Source organism: Ammospiza nelsoni, chromosome Z, assembly GCF_027579445.1.
Source record: "Ammospiza nelsoni isolate bAmmNel1 chromosome Z, bAmmNel1.pri, whole genome shotgun sequence".
Lineage (NCBI taxonomy): Eukaryota > Metazoa > Chordata > Aves > Passeriformes > Passerellidae > Ammospiza > Ammospiza nelsoni.
In genome coordinates this window covers 87,433,836-87,454,125 of record NC_080669.1, presented here as the reverse complement: position 1 = coordinate 87,454,125, position 20,290 = coordinate 87,433,836, and the positions used below count along the sequence as shown (strand labels likewise).

The 20,290-nt window shown below is 47.4% G+C and overlaps 3 protein-coding genes and 2 non-coding genes across 10 annotated transcripts in view; all 5 read left to right on the top strand.

The window, feature by feature from the left end:
• Positions 1-1,300: 1,300 nt before the first annotated feature.
• Positions 1,301-5,687, top strand: RPL17 (ribosomal protein L17). The gene is made up of 7 exons (XM_059492133.1): positions 1,301-1,342; positions 1,683-1,735; positions 1,827-1,867; positions 3,115-3,249; positions 4,147-4,245; positions 4,951-5,142; positions 5,596-5,687. Exons 2-7 carry the CDS (start codon positions 1,696-1,698, stop codon positions 5,641-5,643), a joined length of 555 nt encoding a protein of 184 aa, XP_059348116.1. The 5' UTR covers positions 1,301-1,342; positions 1,683-1,695; the 3' UTR covers positions 5,644-5,687.
• LOC132087151 (small nucleolar RNA SNORD58) lies at positions 1,537-1,605 on the top strand. Its single transcript, XR_009420465.1, has one exon. It is a non-coding gene; the product is annotated as a small nucleolar RNA SNORD58 (small nucleolar RNA).
• On the top strand, positions 5,224-5,292 carry LOC132087150 (small nucleolar RNA SNORD58). The gene has a single exon (XR_009420464.1). It is a non-coding gene; the product is annotated as a small nucleolar RNA SNORD58 (small nucleolar RNA).
• Positions 5,688-6,151: 464 nt separating the features above from the next.
• On the top strand, positions 6,152-9,941 carry CZH18orf32 (chromosome Z C18orf32 homolog). 5 transcript variants are annotated; one of them, XM_059492103.1, is made up of 4 exons: positions 6,152-6,188; positions 6,607-6,693; positions 8,277-8,513; positions 9,143-9,941. In XM_059492103.1, exons 3-4 carry the CDS (start codon positions 8,286-8,288, stop codon positions 9,215-9,217), a joined length of 303 nt encoding a protein of 100 aa, XP_059348086.1. In that variant the 5' UTR covers positions 6,152-6,188; positions 6,607-6,693; positions 8,277-8,285; the 3' UTR covers positions 9,218-9,941. The 5 variants fall into 5 exon arrangements, with proteins under 5 accessions (XP_059348086.1, XP_059348087.1, XP_059348085.1 ...); XM_059492104.1 differs by lacking the exon at positions 6,152-6,188 and adding an exon at positions 6,368-6,472; XM_059492105.1 differs by lacking the exon at positions 6,152-6,188 and adding an exon at positions 7,811-7,868.
• A 4,469-nt stretch (positions 9,942-14,410) lies between these two features.
• Positions 14,411-20,290, top strand: part of DYM (dymeclin) — a 210,015-nt gene continuing 204,135 nt past the window's right edge. For both annotated transcript variants that reach the window (XM_059492245.1, XM_059492246.1), the window contains exon 1: positions 14,411-14,519. The gene's annotated coding sequence lies outside the window, so the exon portion shown is untranslated. The remainder of the gene's footprint in view (positions 14,520-20,290) is intronic.

Genomic DNA, 20,290 nt, shown 5'->3' with positions numbered 1-20,290 from the left:
AAGAAAAATCTTTTATTTTAATGAGTCAGTCTGTGATTATTTTATAATGGTGCAGTAAATACCAGTTGAGGTTTATAAATATGTGAATGAATCTCTTCGTTCTGGTCTCGGGGACAGATCTGTGAGCAATGTGCTGCTTTTATTCTCATCCTGAGCTGCCATCTAATGGTGAACACGGTGGTGGCTGCTGGGGTGAGAGTTGGACCCGGTTATTTTAAAGGCCTTTACCAAATGTAACAATTCTGTGCTCTCAAGGTGGGGGCCGGGTTCTGCTCCCTGACAACAAGGGACAGCACAAGAGGAAACGGGTTCAGGTTATGCCAGGGGAAGTTCAGGTTGAACGTCAGGAGGAATTTCTTCATGGAAAGGACTTGGAAGGGGCTGCCCAGGGAGGTGTTGGAGTCCCCATCCCTGGAGGTGTCCAAGGAACGCCTGGACTGGTGACACTGAGAGTTCTGGGCTGGTGACATGGTGGGCACAGCTGGGACTTGATTAACTCAGAAATCTTTTCCAACCTGAATGATCCCGACTGAGTGAACCACAGAATACCCTGAGCTGAAAAGTACCCACAAGGGCCATCGAATCCAGCTCCTCAGCAATCCCACCCTGTGCATCCCTGGCAGCGCTGTCCAAAGGCTCCTGGAGCTTTGGCAGCCTCGGGGCTGTGCCCATCCCTGGGGAGCCTGGGCAGTGCCAGCACCCTCTGGGGCAGAGCCTTTCCCTGAGATCCAACCCAAACCTCCTGGCACAGCTCCAGCCGTGCCCTGGGTCCTGTCAGTGGTCACCAGAGAGAAGAGATCGATGCCTGACCTTCCTCTTCCCTCACGAGAAAGATATAACTGCGGTAAAAGTCCCCGCCCTCCACACCAGGTGCCCTCGGCTGCCGTTCATACGGCTTCCCCTCAAGCCCCTTCACCGCTTCCGTAGCCATCCCTTTGGCGCTAACAGTTTCATATCTTTCTTATATTGCAGTGACCAACACCGCTCACAGCGTTCAAGGTGCTCAGAGCGGATCGGCGCGGGGCAATCTCCTCCCTTGGGCGGGCGGTGGTGCTGTGCCAGCTGCACGCTGATCTCCTCGCTAAAAGCACCTGCACCGTGAGCTGAGGCTGAATACCCCACGGCAGCGCGAATGCCGCGATGTCTTTCCCCAGAGCAAGTTTTATTCACAGACTCGGCGAGGGAGCGGGCCGGCTCGCACACCACCCTCACACCGAGACCCTCCGCCATCTTGGGGGCGGAGCGCTACCCGGGGGGCCGTCCCCGCCGGAAATCTCGCGAGACGCGCGCGCGCTGGCGGCGCGCCCCGCCTTTCCTCTTCCTCTGCGGCCGCCGCCCCGAGGTGAGCAGCCATGGTCGGCCTGGTTCCGCGCCACCCGCCGCCATCCGCCCCCATCCCGCCCCATCCCCCCTGCCACAGGCGTCCCGGACACCGGGATCGCTACGATATGCCCCGCACCCGCGGTATTTCCCGGGATGGAGCGCGGGAGGGCGGGCGCAGATGCGGGGAAGTGGCAGGCCTGAGAAAATCCATGGCTGCGATGATGACTTTCTTAGGACACCTTTGGATGTAACTGTGAAAAGAATGCGTAAATTCTGAGCAGCTGCAGCGGTAAGGGGAGTAGTCCGGGCCCTGCGTGCCAGTGTTAGAAGTTTAATATGTTTTAATTGGTGTTTTTCAGCTGAGCTCTCAAGATGGTGCGCTACTCCCTGGATCCGGAGAACCCCACGAAATGTGAGTTGCTCTTTCAGGAGAGTTCGTGTGGGATTTCCCGGAAGCCAGTGAGGCTTTGATTCTAAAACTTGGTGCTTTTTCTCTCTTGCAGCATGCAAGTCCCGGGGATCTAACCTGCGTGTGCATTTCAAGGTAAGGGGTGTGTGATGAGCAGGAATCGTAAATTCATTTTCTGTTCTACGTAGTTTTTGTTAGTTTTCCTTGTTATTTTTTAAAAGAAGCCCAGACTGGCTTGGATTGGAAGGGATTGTAAGGATAATCTCTTCCCACCCCCTGCCGTGGTTAGGGACTAAGCTCCCGTCCAGCGTGGCCCTGGAAACTTCCAGGGATCCAAGGGCAGCCACAGCTTCTGTGGGCATCTTGTGCCAGGCCCTCCTTGCCCTCACAGCCAGGAATTTCTTCCCAATATTCCTCTTTTTAAGGAAGTGTCTTTTAAAAGACACACCAAGTGTCTTTTACTCTTTAATCACTAAAGGATTGCTGTCAGCTACTTGTAATGGTTTCCACCCACAAAAAATTAGAGTCTGGATTCTAAAATTGTCCTTGTCTAATTCAGATAACAAAATACAGCAGAAAAACAGTTGGAGTAAATTTATCAGACACTGGGCTAGTGTTTGGTGTGAAATTTGTCTAATTTCTCCTACACTCTTTGGTTGTGTGCTGTTTGGCACTAGGAACTCAGTTCCTCTGGAAAAGGCTTAGGTGCAGAGAACAACTCATAAGTGTTATTTAATCATGAAACCAGAACTTAGCAGATCACTTTCTGCTTAGTGTAATACCAAGTTTTCACTTAAGTTTTATTTTTTTATTTTGAACAGGTATGATTATACTTAGAGCTGGCTTACACAATTAGTAAATGCTGTCTAAAAGGCCGATCTTTTATCCTTAATTTTTATTTCTGAGCCTTTCCTTCTTTTACAATTCTTTTAGAGAAAGCAACATTGTTAACAATTCTCCCAGTGTTTCTTCATCAGTTCTTGTGAGGTGCTGTATTTGACATTTTAGTAACAATTTATCCACCCGAATCTTGCCGTTTTAGATTAGTGGCCAAACAGGAGGAGCTATGAATAGTATAAGTACATTAATTGTACTTTTATTAAGAGTTACATATTTCCGTGTTTGATTTAGCCGCTGAGTTTAAAAATAAATAAATAAATAACAATGTGTGCTGGAGACACAAATTTAGTAGTGGCAGTCATACCAACGGTTAGAAAAGTGGTAACAGAGTTTAAAAACGTTAATTATTTTCCATCCTGAGACTTGGGTATTCTTTAGTGAGTGGAAAGAATTGTATCCAGGGGGGACAGAGGGGTGGTTGAGCTGGTGCTGTCTCCTGTAAGGATTTGTTGAGAGGTTTTTTCTGTGCCCTGTGTTGGCAGAACACCCGAGAGACGGCGCAGGCCATCAAGGGCATGCACATCCGCAAGGCCACCAAGTACCTGAAGGATGTCACCCTGAAGAAGCAGTGTGTCCCCTTCCGGCGCTACAACGGCGGCGTCGGCAGGTGCGCCCAGGTGAGTGCCTGGGAATCCCTTTGCCTCTGGGTGCTTCACACAGAAAGGGGATGGGGACAGAGTGTGGGTGCAGTCTGTCATTGCTGGTGGTAAACTTGCATTAAAACACAGAATCACGGGGTGGTTGGGTTGGAAGGGTCCACAGAGCTCATCTCAGTCCAGTTCCCTGCCAGGGGCAGGGACATCTTCTACCAGACCAGGGTGCTCAAGAGGGAGGAAAGGCTGTTCATTCCAGAGGATACATTTCTATGGAGTGTCTGCATCTAGTTGGCAGCATTAAGGCAAGGGATTAAATTTTGTGGGGTTGGTTGTACAGCAAAATAAGTAGATAATAATCCATTCTAATCCATACTCATAAGATATCTATCTATATCCATAAGATACGGGGTCCTCAGCACAGGAAGGATAGGGACCTGCTGGAGCCAGCGTGGCGCAGCTGGGGCTGTTCAGCTGCACCAGAGAAGCTCCAGGGACACCTCAGAGCCCCTGCCAGGGCCTCCAGGGGCTCCAGGAGAGCTGCACAGCCCCTGGGGACAAGGCAGGCAGGGACAGCACCCAGGCAATGGCTCCCACGGCCAGAGGGCAGGCACAGATTTTGGCACATTGGGAATTAGGAATTGCTGGCTGGGAGGGTGGGCAGGCCCTGGCCCAGGGTGCCCAGAGCAGCTGTGGCTGCCCCTGGATCCCTGGCAGTGCCCCAGGCCAGGCTGGATGGGGCTGGGAGCAGCCTGGGACAGTGGGAGGTGTCCCTGCCCATGGCAAGGGGTGGCACTGAGTGAACTTTGCAGTTCCCTCCAGCCCAAACCCTTCTGTGGTAATGGCAAGTTGAAGGTGTGTAGAAGGTAACAGGAATGGACCAGTCCAGAAGCAGACTCCCATTGTTTGCTCTCGTTCCAGGCCAAGCAGTGGGGCTGGACGCAGGGCCGCTGGCCCAAGAAGAGCGCGGAGTTCTTGCTGCACATGCTGAAGAATGCGGAGAGCAACGCTGAGCTCAAGGTGGGTGTTAGCACAAAGCAGTGGTGTCAGGCCCTCTCTCAGCATCCATGGCCTGGCTATCACTGACCTGGAGAGCCTTTTCCCACCTGCTTCATCCACAACACTGAATTGTAGGGAGGGTTTGGTGTGGCTCCCTGTTTAAAGCAGGCTGTGTGTGTTCCTCAAGTTAAATGGCAGCAGCAGTTTTTTACAGGGAAATACTAAATTTAAAAATTTCACACAAAAGGGCTGTTCAGATATCTCAAAATCTGTGAAATCAATAACTGATATGGTCAGTTGCTGTCTTAGTTACAGTGCTTAGTCTTGTAGCTTTGTTGGCAATGTTGGAGTAATAGGTTACACCTTTGAATAGCCATGAATTAACGATAGACAAGGACCCATCAGCACAATTTTAAATTATTTCTGATGTGTGGGGGCTGGACTTTGTCATTTTAAATCATCCTTGTTTTGGTAAGTCCTCGTCTCCACCACACTGCCAAGAATAGCAGTTCCATTGGCAGATCCTGGGAAAACCCTCAGCTCCGTGGCACCACCAAGCCTGGGTGTGTCAGTGGTGAATTCTTGGAAAACCCTGAGCTTCATGGCATCACTAGGCCTGGCTGTTTCATTCACCAGCAGCAGTGTCTGGGGTGATTCCTCACATTTTTGCTGCAGAAATTAATTACTTAAAGATGGAAGTGGCTCACAGATTTCCTTCCGTGCCAGGGTCTGGATGTGGACTCCCTGGTGATCGAGCACATCCAGGTGAACAAGGCTCCCAAGATGCGCCGGCGCACGTACCGGGCCCACGGCAGGATCAACCCCTACATGAGCTCCCCGTGCCACATTGAGATGATCCTCACGGAGAAGGAGCAGATCGTGCCCAAGCCAGAGGAGGAAGTTGCCCAAAAGAAAAAGGTACCAGGTGTTGTGTGCCCTGTGTTGTGTGCTCTGCTCCTGTTATGATGTCAGGACAGCCGAGGGGCTGGCAGAGAGGGGTTGCTGTGATGACAATCTTAGGACACCTTTGGAATGCCCATGAAAAAAAATCAGTTTTTTCTGAGCAACCCCATTTTTTTAAATTTCCAACATAAGTATTAAGCACTTTAATGCCATGAGAACCATTTTTTAATTGCACAGAGGGTTGGTTCTTTCCTCCCTCAAAGCAGCTACAGCATTGTGTGTGTGAACCCTGGGTGTGTACAAGACAATAAGTTGAATTTAGAGACTGCAAGCGATGTAGTGCTTGTCTAATTAACAGTGAATTCCCAATTAACAATTCCTAACAGTTCGCAGCACTTCTAAAAGATAACTTTGAGATGTTTTGGGAAGTCTCATTTCACTGTTCTTTTTTATGTGTTTGCTTCCCAGATCTCCCAGAAGAAGCTGAAGAAGCAAAAGCTAATGGCTCGGGAATAAATCTGCTTGGACAGATGTATATAAATAAAACCTTTTAAAATGTGGATTGATTGTGTTGCTCTGCTACAAGTTCTGACCTCGCGCTGGGCATTGCTGTGGGTCAGGGACAGTGAATGTTACAGAATCAGGGAGTGGTTTGGCTGGGAAGGGACCTCAAAGCCCATCCATTCCCACCCCCTGCCATGGCAGGGACACCTCCCACTGTCCCAGGCTGCTCCCAGCCCCATCCAGCCTGGCCTGGGGCACTGCCAGGGATCCAGGGGCAGCCACAGCTGCTCTGGGCACCCTGGGCCAGGGCCTGCCCACCCTCCCAGCCAGCAATTCCTTCCCAACATCGGCCCTCCAAGCGGGGCCGCGTGTTCCCGCTGGCTGCCGGGCCATCCCACATTTCCCCCGTCCCCGATCCGGGATAATCGGGAATCCGCTCCGCGTGCCCGTCCGCGCGGGTGGGGCGGGGCCTGGCATGTCACGTGACGCGCGCTGCCGACGGCCATTGGCCGGAAGCGCCGCCCCGGAAGCGCGGGGCCGTTCCGGTGCGGGCGCAGGTGGGTGCGGAGCACCGGGAGCAGAGAATGGATCCTTCCCCACACCCCGCCTCACCCGGCCTGCCCCCCGCCCCGCCCGGCCCACGCCGCCTGGCCACGCCGCTAGCCGGGGGCTCACGGCCTGCACCGGCCCCAACCGCGCCCGGAGAGCGGAACGGCAACGCCTGACATCAGGCCGCCTCCCGGGCTCCTCATCCTTTATGGAAAACGGGGAGAACCCGGCGGGTTTGCCGCTGCGGCGTTTTCCGGGCGCTGGGAACAAAGCCGAGCCGTGCCGTGCCGAGGTTTGCCCGTCCGTGAGCGCGTTCCGTGCCGGGGCTCACCGAGGGCAGCGGCACCGCCCGCCGCAGGACATCACCTGCCCGGCCACCCCCTCACTCCGCTTTTCTCCTTTTTGTTTATTGTCCTTGCTAAACAGCTGGCCGAGCGTCGCCAGGACACCGGAGGAATTCGTCAGGACGGTGTTCCACGCTGATCCCAGGGATCGCTGGTGCATCAGGCGGAGGTAGGGATGATTTTTGGGCAGGAGCTTTTGGACACGAAGCGGCTGCAGAGGCAGCACAACACGGGCTATGTTTCCTTGGGACAGCCCCCAGGCAATGGCTCCCACTGCCAGAGGGCAGGCACAGATTTTGGCACATTGGGAATTAGGAATGGCTGGCTGGGAGGGTGGGCAGGCCCTGGCCCAGGGTGCCCAGAGCAGCTGTGGCTGCCCCTGGATCCCTGGCAGTGCCCCAGGCCAGGCTGGATGGGGCTGGGAGCAGCCTGGGACAGTGGGAGGTGTCCCTGCCCATGGCAGGGAATAGAAGGAAATTATTTTGAAGCTCTCTTGTGACCCAAATAATTCTGTAATTCTGTAATGATTCTACAGCCTGAGGTGTTCCCTCCAGCCATGTTCTTCAGCTGCTGGATGAATCCACATTTTTCTGCAAATTTAATATTTAGGAAGTTCTAGTGGAGACAGTATCTGAAATATATATTTTTTAATAGATTTAAAGGGTTACCTCATTTGTGTTGTTTCAATGTAAGATTCCTCTCAGACCCAGAGAGTAGATTTAAAGTGTATTTGAAGCAGCCAGAGCAGAACCTGGAAGCTGTCAACTGGAAATTGATATTCTGCTTTTCCACAGGGATAAAAATCTTCAGGATAACATCAAATAAAAAGCAAAACTGGTCCCTAGTGAGGTGTGCACATCTGCCTTTTCATTCTCCATCTTGGAAAGCTTTTGTTTTGCTTCTTGGTGTGAGAATTGAGATGTCAGCAGCCTAGAGAGGGGGACTGTGAAGGGCAAAGTTGTGTGGCAGCAGAGTGTGTCTAATGTATTGCTGTCAGCACTGGCAGGGTCAGGTCCAGTCCTAATTAACTGCTTCCTCTCCCAGCTGGACCTCTCTGCCTCCTTGCTTTGCTTTTCTGCTTTTTTTTTTTTTAGCATAGACCCCAAGGTGTGAATTTTGATGACTTGTGGGGTTTCAGAGAGAGGTCATGGTTCATTTTCCAGCTGTTAATTGTATGGGGCTGGTGTGGGATCAAGTGAGGGCAGCAGGAAGAAAGTAACCCATGTGCTAATTCTGTCAAATCCTGATTGGAATTTTTTCCCCTTTTCCACTGTCCTGCCCTTCAGTGGTAGCAACTCATTGGATGGATTTGCTTTCTGCTGTTTAGTTTCTCCTTAAATAAAAGTGAGTTGAGCAAAACAAACCCTTTGGACTCATAATATAGTGGGAACTGGGCTAATACTGGCAGCTTGCTGCTTAAACTGTTTTTTATGTGGCTTAAGCAAAAACTCTTATTTCCTGAATTTGTTTTCCTTAGTTGCATCTGTAGGACTAATGAATTAATAGCAAAATGGTTTGGTTTTTTTGTTAAAATGGCAAGAATGTTCCCTTTGTTGGAAGCTTTATAACAGTGGAACACACAACATTTTTGAAGCTTTAGCAGCTGCTTAATAATTTCAGAATAATCTACGTTTGAATATGAAATATGGATTTTATTTACTTTGTAAATAGTGTTTTCTCAGGTTGTGGCACACAAACGCTCCCACCTAAGCTGTTTTTCCTGCCCCCCTCACCATCTCTGTCCCAGCACAGGAGGGAGCCATGGTGTGCATTCCCTGCATCGTGATCCCTGTTCTGCTCTGGGTCTACAAGAAGTTTCTGGAGCCCTACATCTACCCCATGGTCGCCCCCTTCATCAAGCGTGTCTGGCCCAAGAAAGCAGTGCAGGAGCCACCAGGCACCAAGCAGGGGCCAGGAGGCAGCACTGGGGACCCCCGGGGACCTGCAGCTGCCAAGAGAGACCAGGAGGATGGACCTGGGGGCCATAAAGTAAGATTAATTCTCCTACCTAAGCGGGGAAGCTCCGGGATGAGCCACCCAGTGGTAGCTCAGGAGGATGAACAGCTGGGTGTGTTTACAGATATTTTGGTGGCTGTTTTCTTGGGAACAGCAATTACCACTACTGTGCCAGCTAGGAATTGGTGCTTCAAGATATAGTTAGTATAATAGTTGCTTCTTCTGGTCTTGGATGACTTGTGCCTGTATACTGAAACAGCTTAATTAATTTTTTTTTTTAGCAGTTGCCTGTTCTTTCAAAGAAAAAAGTCAAATATCTGGCGAGTCACAAGCAGAAATTAAAAACAGCCCCTTTCTTCAGCCAGCTCTGCCACTTGTAATGGGGGGATGCTTAGTGCATATAAATTATGCTTTTATTATTTATCTTCTGTCACAATACAGACTTGTAAATATTGTCGCTGCTCTCATTCCTCCCTTCCCCCTGAAACAATAATCATTTGTAAATCTACACAGACACCACCACTTTTCGTTCTTGCTCAATATTTCTCCACACATCTTTGCTGGCCTTGCTTCTAAAAGCCATTTTTGTCACCAGCTGTTCCTGTTTTAGATGTGAAGTTCTAATTTGACATCTCATTAATGACACTGTTTTTTGTTTGCAGTTGGAAAGCAATGGCATTGTAAATGGAAGTCCTGCAAAGGGATCTGCTGCAGTGTATGACAAGAAAACAGCTTGAAGGAGTTAATTCCTGAGGATTTTATTCCCTCATGTCCAGTATGAACTGCTGATATTCCTCTCAATTTGAGACTTTTTTTCTGTGCACATTTTAGCCGAATAAAAAACTTAATTGCTTGCAGGAAGTCTCTTTTGCCACTAAAATGGCAGCTGTTTGTTTATTTAAAATATTTGAAAGCTGATGTTCTTGTATTTTTCTCGCTGGAACTACTTTTCATCTGCCATCTGTTTGGTGTGATTAGAGTTTAGGTTAAATAACGTAAGAATAAATCTGTCTATGGAAGGCAAATGTATCTTAGCATCTTGATGTCACTAAGTGCTAGTGCAGTACTTGAGGCTTTCACCTTAAAGGCTTTATCTGTTCCTGGTGAAGAACTGTGGACTGCATTGTGACAACAAAAGCTCATAATTTATCTATGGAGAATTTAGATTTTTCATGTCAAGTCTATGGATGAGCTAGAGGAGTTATGCCGCATAGAAAATTTACTTGGCTTACTAAAAGCAGAAAGTCTTGATGTGATACTTTCCTTAATTATTTTCCTTGAAATATTATGCCTTTTTTTTCCCTGAGGCATGATGCAAGAGAATGTTGCTTTATGTTCTGTTGTAGTGATTTATAATGGCGAAGTTCTGGCTTTAAAAAAAAATTCAGCATCCAGTTAAAACCTCTTTACCATGCTTGTGGAATTTTCATTATAATAAACCGGGATTTTACTTAAAAATAAGTCGCTTCATGCAATTCTTGCACAGAATCACAGAATTCTTAGTGTTCAGAGCTATAAACACTTCAAGTGGTGACAAAATCTTTGAAAACCTGGAGACAGGCCCCAGGCAGAAGGAGGCCCTAAAATAACTGAGTTCATGATAAAATGAGCTGGGCAGACTTTGCCTCTTCCTGGCAACATGGATTCTGCTGCTGAGCTGCATCTCAGCTGTGAAGCGTTTTAAGTGTCCCTGTGCTTAGTAAGGAATGAAAGTGGTAATTCCTGCTTTTCCCTGTCTGCCAGACCAGAGAGCTCTTTAAAAGATTCAAAACTAAACCATTTCAGCAGTTTTGAATTATTCTTTATGATTTAATTTCCATAAAATCCTCTCTCAGGCAGGCCTAAAAATGCACTTTTTATATGGGCAGTCCCTGACTTGTCACTGTGGTCCAGTGTTATTCTTGTGGCCGTGATTTCTCTCAGCAGTTAATTAATTACTCTGGTATCTAATTTTGCCTGCTGCCCTTGGTGAGGTGCCTCGTTTCCTGCCAGTGCCTGGTTTGGTCAGACCTGGTGTGAATGGCTCTGCAGTGTTCACAGATCCTGTGCCCCTGCAGCCACAGCCATGACTTTGCAGTGAGCTCAGGCACAGACGCCTCTGTGTCAGGCCTTGATTAATGCTGTTTCTCTTCCTTAAGCAGTAAACTCTGTTCAGACCTGAGTATGTAATTGCTGTTTAATCAGCTCTTAGCTCATCTTTGGAGCATAACCCCCCATTGGATCAGTGTATTGCAGCTTCCTCCAAGATCACTGAATCCCAGGATCATTTAGGTTGGAAACGACCAGTGAGTCCAACCTGTGACCAATCCCCACCTTGTCAGAGCACTGAGTGTTACACATGGACACCTCCAGGATGGGAACTCCAACACTTCCCTGGGCAGCCCCTTCTAATTCCTGACCTCCCTTTCCATGGAGAAATTATTCCTGCCATCCCCCCTGAGCCTGCCCATGCCCAGCCTGAGGCCGTTCCCTCTGCTCCTGTCCCTGTTCCCCCCGGCTGTCCCCTCCTGTCAGGAGCTGTGCAGAGCCACAAGGGCCCCCCTGAGCCTCCTTTGCTCCAGGCTCAGCCCCTGCCCAGCTCCCTCAGCCTCTCCTGGGGCTCCAGCCCCTTCCCTGCTCCGTTCCCTGCCCTGGACACGCTCCAGCCCCTCGGTGTCTCTCTTGTGCTGAGGGCCCAGAGCTGTCCCCAGCACTGCAGGTGCCTCAGTCACGCCCGGTCCAATCTGCAGCTCTTCTGCTAAACAAGAATTCGTGTTCTGACGTCCTGAGCATTGCTGAAGAGATTATCTTTTCCATTCTGTTTTAATATGCTGGGCGCCTCATAAATAGGCCATAGTTTTAGAGTATATCCACCTCTAAACAGCTGGGAACACAACTAAAAGTAGAGCAAGAGCTTTACTGGGGCTCCTTTAATTTGTAAATGTATTCAGTCAATTTATGAAGTCTGCATAATTGTTTTCTTTTTAGTTATTTAGGATATTATTACAGAAGAAAATGCATTGAACAATAAAAGAGAAAATAAAGTGTATAGTAAATTAGGCTGCATCACCAGGCTTCCAGCACCATATTTAAACACCAGGCCTTCTGAAAAAAACTGCAAAAACGAAAACAGGCAGATAATGCAAGTAAGATTACACGTTTATCGTCTCTGGAATGGTGTTCCACTGCTTTTATGAGCTGCAGTTAAACCCTAAAGGGAGCAATCTACATCACAAAACCTTCTGTGCGAGGCACTTCACTGGAATTCCTGTCGGGAGATTTGTGTTATAACTCTTCTGCCCCTATTCTTTTGCAAGAATAGGTCAATAATCCTGTTGTGTTCTGAATAGTTAAATGAAAACCGAGTGAAAGCAAAGGCCCAGGTCTGTGCTGGAGTGCATGAGATCATCTGCAGGGACGCAAAGGAGTGCACAAAGCCTTCTTTAAGGAAAACAAGCAGGCAGAAATTAAGGAAATCCTCACGTGACAGAATAATATTGATCAAGTGAGTTGAATTTAACTGAGAAAATTCCCACGTGCTTGTTACTCGCTAAAAACAAGATTTACAAAAGGTTTAGGCACCTGATGGTGGCACGTGGACATCTAGCAGAGTTCCCTAGACCAAGTAGCAGCTCCATTTACACTGAAGACTTTTAAAAAATAACAAAGTTGGCATCTTTATGGGACCAAAGAACTGCAAATCTAGTCCTAAGTTCTTCAGCATTAAACCTCTCTGGCTTTATTTAAATACTACTGAGGAAAGATCAATAACTCAGTATTTGAAAAAATATTATTCAAATCAACTAATTTCAAGTATTTTTTTCTTAATGAGAAGGTCTTAACGGTACCTTCTGTGTGTTGGTTTGCACAAATTGCTGGATGCCAAGAAGTTAGTTGAAAAACACATTTTAAAAATGCAAATATATGCCAAAAATTCTTAAATAAAATGAATTAATTTTATGTTGCTTATTATTTTGATGGCCTGATCCTGACAGGAAAGGAAATTCTGGCATGTTAAACTGCACATGATAAGCTGCTGAGAATGTCTAAACTGAAAATAAATTCTGATCTAATGACAGTAGCACATTATGCTGTTATTGCCCAGATGGAGCAATCATGTCCCAGCTGAATTCCGGGAGCTGTTGGACATGCTGCAGAGGTTCAGTCCTCTGGGTCATTCCTTCATGATTTCTGTACAATGGAGAACATTATTGCTGAAAGAACAGTGTCTGCAGAGGCTGCAGGTGAAGGAAATGAAGAGAAATTTAATTTACACTTAGGTTAACTAAAATCTCCTTCAGTGAGAAATGACTGTTTCATTAAACTGCCTGAGACTTGAAAGAAGGGATTATCTTTGTGCAGTTAGAGCAATGCTTGCTGAACCAAATCATATTTTGGTTGGAACAGGCTGCCATTATTCCTGTTTTCTGTGAACCTGGTTGCAGTAATTTAATTGAAAAGCTCTAGAAGGCCATGTTTGCCATTATTATTTTGTATTAGAAATGCTTTTAGGTAATAGTCCTGTATTTTTGTTTCACTGTTGTTTTAGAATCACTGAATGGTTTGGGTTGGATGTGGCCTTAAATCTCTTCCTGTCACACCCTCAGGACACCTTCCACTGTCCCTGGCCACTCCAAGCCCTGCCCAACCTGTCCTTGGGATGACAGTGAAACACAAATTGCCACATTGTGAATAGATGTGTTTATAACCCCCAATGCTTGTTTTTGGCACGGGGGTTGCTGTACAAAACCTTTGCATTTTGTCACACAGCGTTGCACAGCCGCGCTGCTGGCCAGGCCGCGGCTCTGTGGGCGCAGCCATTGCCACCCAGCGCTGTGTGAGCAGGGCCGAGCCCCAGAGCTGCAATGTGGCAGTGTTTGCTCAGGGCTACACCCACGGTGCTGTTTGCAGACCTGCTGCTGTTTGCAGACCTGCTGCTGGCATGCACTGCCCAGGGACAGGGATGGGGAACAGCCCGGCTGGGTATTTGCTGTCACGGACCAAGTGGAATGTGGGAATAAACTCAGGACAAGACTGGGAAGAGTTTCCCTTTTAACGAGCCAAGGGGTACCTTGGAACCTGCTGCTGATGGCACAAGAGCCCCACTTTGGAGGCTACCCTTGGAGAAACAATGAGTTTAAGCAGCACGAGGGCAGGATGGGGCCTGGTAAATCATCCCACCCTCAGACATTCACTGCTGGTCCCATTCGCTGGGCTTACCTCAAGTCCCACTGAAAATGTGGGATGCAGAGGAGAGAATCAGAAAGAATCATAGAATGGTTTGGGATGGAAGGGACCTCAAAGCTCATCCCATGGGCAGGGACACCTCCCACTGTCCCAGGCTGCTCCAAGCCCCATCCAGCCTGGCCTGGGGCACTGCCAGGGATCCAGGGGCAGCCACAGCTGCTCTGGGCACCCTGGGCCAGGGCCTGCCCACCCTCCCAGCCAGCCATTCCTAATTCCCAATGTGCCAAAATCTGTCCCTGCCCTCTGGCAGTGGGAGCCATTGCCTGGGTGCTGTCCCTGCCTGCCTTGTCCCCAGGGGCTGTGCAGCTCTCCTGGAGCCCCTGGGGGCCCTGGCAGGGGCTCTGAGGTGTCCCTGGAGCTTCTCTGGTGCAGCTGAACAGCCCCAGCTGTGCCAGGCTGGCTCCAGAGCAGAGGGGCTCCAGCCCTGGCAGCAGCTCCATGGCCTCCTCTGCACTGGCTGCAGCAGCTCCAGCTCCTTGTGCTGCTGGAGCCAGGGCTGGGGCAGCTCTGCAGGTGGGCTCTCACCTGAGCCCAGGGGCACAGGGGCAGGATCCCCCTGCCCTGCTGCCCACGCTGGGGATCAGCTCAGGGCTGACACGGGAGGTGTCATGGCCGCCCCGCCCGTCACAACTACAACTCCCGTGGTGCCTCGCGCACCGCCCCGCGCGGGCCTCGCGCACGCGCAGCGGGGAAGGGCCGGCGACGTGGAGGCGGGCGGGGATCGTGAGGGGCCGTGAGGGGACCCGGGAGCGGCGCGGGCCGAGGCACCCCGGTACCGACCGCGCCACCCACCTCGGGCCCAGGGCACGGACGGTAAGCGCGGCCTCGGCGGTGCCTTCGAGGGGCAAGGGCGACGGGTGGACCCGGCGGCCGCCGACTCCGAAGGGGGCCCCCGAGATCCCCCGGTTGCCCCGACGTCACCGTCCCCTCGTGGCGCGGGCCTGTGTCGCGATAGACGGAGGGATGCCTTGCGTAATTCGACACCGGCGGTGAGGAGAGTTGCCGTGGCCCCGGCACCCGCCGTGTCCCCGCCCGGGCTGGGGCATCTCCCGGGATCCCTCGCAGGGTTCCTGGGTTGTACCTGTGTCCCTTCGGGATCCAGGAACCGATCCCGCGCTGGGTCCCCTGGATGTCCTTGTGTCCCTTAGGGATCCAGGGATCCCTGCCAGGGTTCCCAGAATGTGCCTGTGTCCCTTTACCCAGACCGTGAGTGTTCCCTCACAGGGATCCTGTGATCCCTCAGGGTCCCTGGGATGTCCCTGTGTCCCTTTAAATGCGCCCAGGACTGGAAAGCCAGAGATTTATACCCGTTTTTTCTTATGTGGTCTTAATGATATTTATTGTTCATGGCTAGATCATAAATTGACTTATTTTCCATCCCGTTCTCGACGGAGGCTTTTCTACTGCAGCATCTCAGAACTCCTGGGGCTCGCTCTGCCTCCTCACTCCTACCACACTGTTTTTATACTTATGAATGATAATATTTATCAAAAGTGAGGTTTAAAATTGAAATTGGTATCTCATCTGAGCTGCCGGGCTTTGCATTACCTCATATGCCTTCATGCCAAGCACTGATTGTTTATTTATTCTTTTTAATCTGTGCTGGGCGTAGAGAGTTCGTGGGGCATAATCTAATTTTTTCCCTTGCCTGTGCTGAGGGATAGCGTGCTGGGCTGCAGTTTTAATCATTGTAGGTGTTTGCAGAAATAAGGAAGCTGTTGATATTTCCATCACGGATCACTTTTGGAGTGCAGGGGAGTGGAAGGAGGCTCCCGGGTGGTTGGGTCCCGTGTCCCAACACAGGGTTGTGTAATCCCACATTGTGTCAATTCCCAACTGAAAAACGTTCTGGGTGCTCCAGCTGGGCCGGCTAGAAAGTTGTCGTTTCTCCTTAGAGTGCCAGGAGTTGGGAGGCCTCCTGCTGTCGTTTCCATGGGCTGTTTTCTCTTTCCACTGCTGCTGCATCAGCAGAGGCCGGTGGACAGCCCGGGGAATGCTGGACCCAGCTCAGCACTGTCACCTGGCTGGAGCATCCCTCAGCTCCTCCTCTGACAGTCCCCTGCTGATGTTTTGCCAGCAGGGCTTCTAATCCCTCCTGCTAAATCAGTAAAAAAAGTACTTGTAGCAAATTACTGCTGGACTCAGATGGATCAGCTGCTTCCTTCCAGTGATTTTATCAGATTAAGAGGAAGATTTGGAGATCATAGAATCCCAGACTGGTTTGGGTGGGAATGGACATTAAAGATCATCCTGTTCCAGCCCCTGCCATGGGCAGGGACACCTCCCACTGTCCCAGGCTGCTCCCAGCCCCATCCAGCCTGGCCTGGGGCACTGCCAGGGATCCAGGGGCAGCCACAGCTGCTCTGGGCACCCTGGGCCAGGGCCTGCCCACCCTCCCAGCCAGCAATTCCTAATTCCCAATGTGCCAAAATCTGTGCCTGCCCTCTGGCATTTTCTGACATGCTGTGTTTTTAAGATCTTAAGATGTTTTTAACATGCTGATGACTGACAAAAGTCACTAAAAGCAAGAAATCCTGTTTGGTGGCTGCTGAACTGATGCCACAGTAGATGATTAATGATTTTAACTGTATTTTTCAAAGTGTATTCTATGGAGTGGAAAGTCTGTATCACCTTGAAGTAATCCCACACCCTGACAAGTGTAACTCAATTTGCAGTGGATCCTGAAGATAGGTGATATATTTTATATAACATATTAATATAATATTTTTAATATAAATTATGATTGTAATATAGTATAAAATTATTACCCATACAGAGCAGATTTGTCTTTCTGCTTAACAGGCTTTTTTATGTTGTAGTTAGGTCTTCAGCTGTGAGAAACTTCAAAAGCAGAGCCAAATAATCCTGTTGCAAAAATAGGGTTAGTGCCCAAACTGTGGAAGAGCACAGATACCAAAATAGTTGTATAAACTTTTACATATACCAGAATATACCAGTATTGAAACAAATGCAGGCCTTTTAATGAACATCTGAGCATCTGTTTGAAGCTTGAATTATCTTTTTGAAACATTACTGTGGCTTTTAGGCAGGTGTTACTTACATCCAATAGTGATATAGGGAGGAAATACTTGTGTGTAGCAGTAATCTTAGCATCCCCTCCATACTGAAGCCACTTGATTTATTAAATCAGGCTATGTTTAGCCTGACTTGTGTCATATCCAACCCACCTTCCATTTCAGTTAGAAACAATGAATTACTATAAATTGATTTTTGAGGTGCTGAGTGTTTTTTTTAAATAAATAGAGGAAAGGGACAAAGTCATCAAAGCCTTCTCATATTGAACCAAATTTCCAACACTATAATCCATCATAGATTATCAGTTGGTGTAAAACTGTTTTTGAAAACCATTGCTGTATTTGTGGTAATAAAAGTCTCTTTTTGGCCTCTGGAAGTAGAGAATGTCAAACCAGCAAAGTTGGTTCTGATGTGCTGTCTGTTCCTAATCTGTGAAGGCAGGTCTCAGTATGGGTTGTGCTCCTTCTTGATTTGTCTTTATTTTTAAGCTCCATATCGCTTTGGTATACTTGTTTAAAGTTCAGTTTGTTGTTCTCATTTTATAGTTCCAGCACACCTGTCCTGGCTCGCAGCAGGAATCTCACTGGTGAGAGCAAACAAAACCTTTACAGAAATACCTGCCCACTGCAGAGAGTGGAGATAGTATTTGAATTTTCACTTCTTGAAACTTTTGAAAAATGTGTTATTTACCTGTAATAGTTTTGTGACAGGTGTTTTACACAGAAATTACAAGGTGTGCCTGACCCAGCCTTCTTCCCTTCTGACAGTGTTTACTAATTGGATTAAAGAATTTATTTCTGCACGTACTCCAAAAAACACTAGCTGTATTTGAGTGCTGACCTTTTCTTAGGGTGTTGGATTGTAAGAGTAAGGATAGAGGTACTTTTCTTCATGATTAAATTTTTTCATAATTGCCTGCACACTACCTCTCCTGCCCTCTGTGACAGGATGTTTTTGTAAAACTGATGCTGTCATTCTGCTCTCAGATTTATTTCTTAAGTTGTTACATAGGAATTTCAACAGAAAAGTGATCTTTATAGTTTTTGTAGCTTTAAATTTTGTTAACTCGTGATAAATTTTATAGATAGGCTTTTGAAAGTTCAGAGAGATTTGGCCACAAGTATAATGTTTTAGCATGGGTGTGTAATTGCCTGCACTAAAAATGAACAAAATTGAGGACTCCTTAATTGATCTTGTGGGATTTTGTATTAATGGACTAGAGATATGTTTTGTTGCATAAATTGCTTTTTTGTAACTTGGACAAAGTCCTTAAATGCTTAAATGCTTATTTACCTGTAAAAGTTAAACAGGAGCTCTCTGAACTTGTGAAATACCTTGAGAGAAAGGCATTTCACATGCAAGATTCAGCAAAAGCTTCCTCAAGAGGTTTGACAGGTACCTGCTGCCCTGCCCTGCCCTGCCAGGGAATGGTGACTGAGGGAATAGAGGACAAAAAGCTTCATTTAGATTGGCTGTGTCACTAAGGGAGATGTGCTAATGGAAAGGCCAATACCTGTTGAGTGGAAATATGATAATTTTGGGCTCTAGTTTGCCACAAGCTTGTATTTGCTTATTAGTGTTCGAGGCTATCACGTAACTTTTTAATATTTTTTAGAGCACTCTGTATCAGAAGTTTCTGTTGTGAGGTGAAATGTTGGAGTGGCATTTTTGTGTAAATTATTTTTGATCTCTTACAACTGAAGGTTGTCCTCCTTTTTTTTTGTCCTCCTGTGAGTCAGTAGTTCCAGTTCAGAACACAGCTTTGAAGGTGACCTGTGAAGGTGACTAGTTGTTCACTTGAAGTAAGGTATTTTGAGATTAGTAAGTGGGCATCTGCTTATTAAAATTATTAGATTTGGTGATCAGAAATTAGCAGAGTGGATCACCAGTAACCTGGAGTTTAGAGATTATGGAGTGTATGAAAACGTGTTAGTTTTCTGAGATGGCACAGAGAAACACGATCAGTACATCTCAGTCTCATTTATAGAATTTAGATTTTCATTTTCCTGTCATCTCCTTTCAGAGCATTTATTAAAAAGTGACAAACTGTGTAGGGTGAGCTGTCAAACACAATAGCATCCCTTGTTGAGCAGTTTGGGGAAGCACCACAACATCCGGGCTCACTCACATCGGAATTCTGCTGCTTGAAATACTCTGCCTCACCATGAAGGTTTTGAAAAATCCCTTCTTCAGTTGTGAGCAGAACAACTGTACCGTAGGTGGGACATGAAGGAAGCAGATTGTGCTCTTCAGAATTAGGCTTTTATTGATGACTGACTCCCACGAAAATGTTGTGGAAAAGGAACTGGAGCAGAAAACACAGCGTCATCACTCGTTTTTTCATCTGCTTGCCTTCCTTGTGAGGGCCTTCTTTGCCTGCAGTAAATCTGTTGAGATTGATCACTTCTGCTGTGTGCAAGTCTCTTCAGGCTTCAGTGGAACCCAGAAGGACCATTCTGATGCCACTGCACTGCTGCTTATTCAGGTCCTTATTGTGGAAGGGAAAGGCACTAGAGCAGAGCAGGAGAACCGAGAGAGATGCTGTGTTTGTTCGTCCAGCTGAGTAAACAGTGAGCAAGTCAGATGATTTATGTTGAGAGCTGCCTAAAGACCTTAAGATGTTTTATTTTATTTTATTTTATTTTATTTTATTTTATTTTATTTTATTTTATTTTATTTTATTTTATTTTATTTTATTTTATTTTATTTTATTTTATTTTATTTTATTTTATTTTATTTTATTTTATTTTTCTTAGGCATTGTGGGGACCGCTTCATAATTTTGTTGCATTTCTCACTGCCGTCCAAAAATACTTCTGTCCTGTTGTGCTGAGCTTTACAGGAAGATGTTTTGGTACCTGGTGAATAGTTAGTGTGCTGGGCTACTGCAAAAATAGAAATAGGTTAGAGGGTTTTATCCCTGACAGTAGCCATCAAACTTGGCAGTGTCTGAAAAATAGTGGGTAGTGGAGAAACAGAGGATTATCTAGAAAGCTATGAGAGATGGTATTGGTCTCCAAGCTGCAAAGATAGACCCTGTCATGGTCAGCCAGGTTCTCTGAAAGAGCACTTAATTTGTGTTTGTCACAAAAGCAGCTTGCCTGTCTGCTACTTCTCATAAAACTGTGGTTTTTGTGGTTTTGGTGGTTTTTTTCTGGGGGAGAGGGGATTTGGTATGTATCTGAACAGTTTCAGCATGTAAAAGTAAAAGGGGTGGGTAAAGGGAGCTGAAGGAAGGAGTGAAAGGAGAGTTGCCAAAAAGGCAGTAGAAAAGGGGAGGAAAATTACAAATCAGTGTAAAGTGAGCAGAAACAGTCTTTACTGTGTAACTCATTAACTTAAAAACAGTAGGAAGCTTTTCTAATTGGTCTTGAAGGATGTGTTTATTCCATTCTGAAATCTACCAGGCTGTGTGGTTGTGGCTAATTGGTGTATCAGAGAAGGTGGATTTTTAATAGTGGTTTGATACTGTTTGAAGATTGCTAAGCATTAAATTGTAGCTGGAATATTCTGACTCGTTACCGTGCTTTAAAAACAAAGACTATTTCA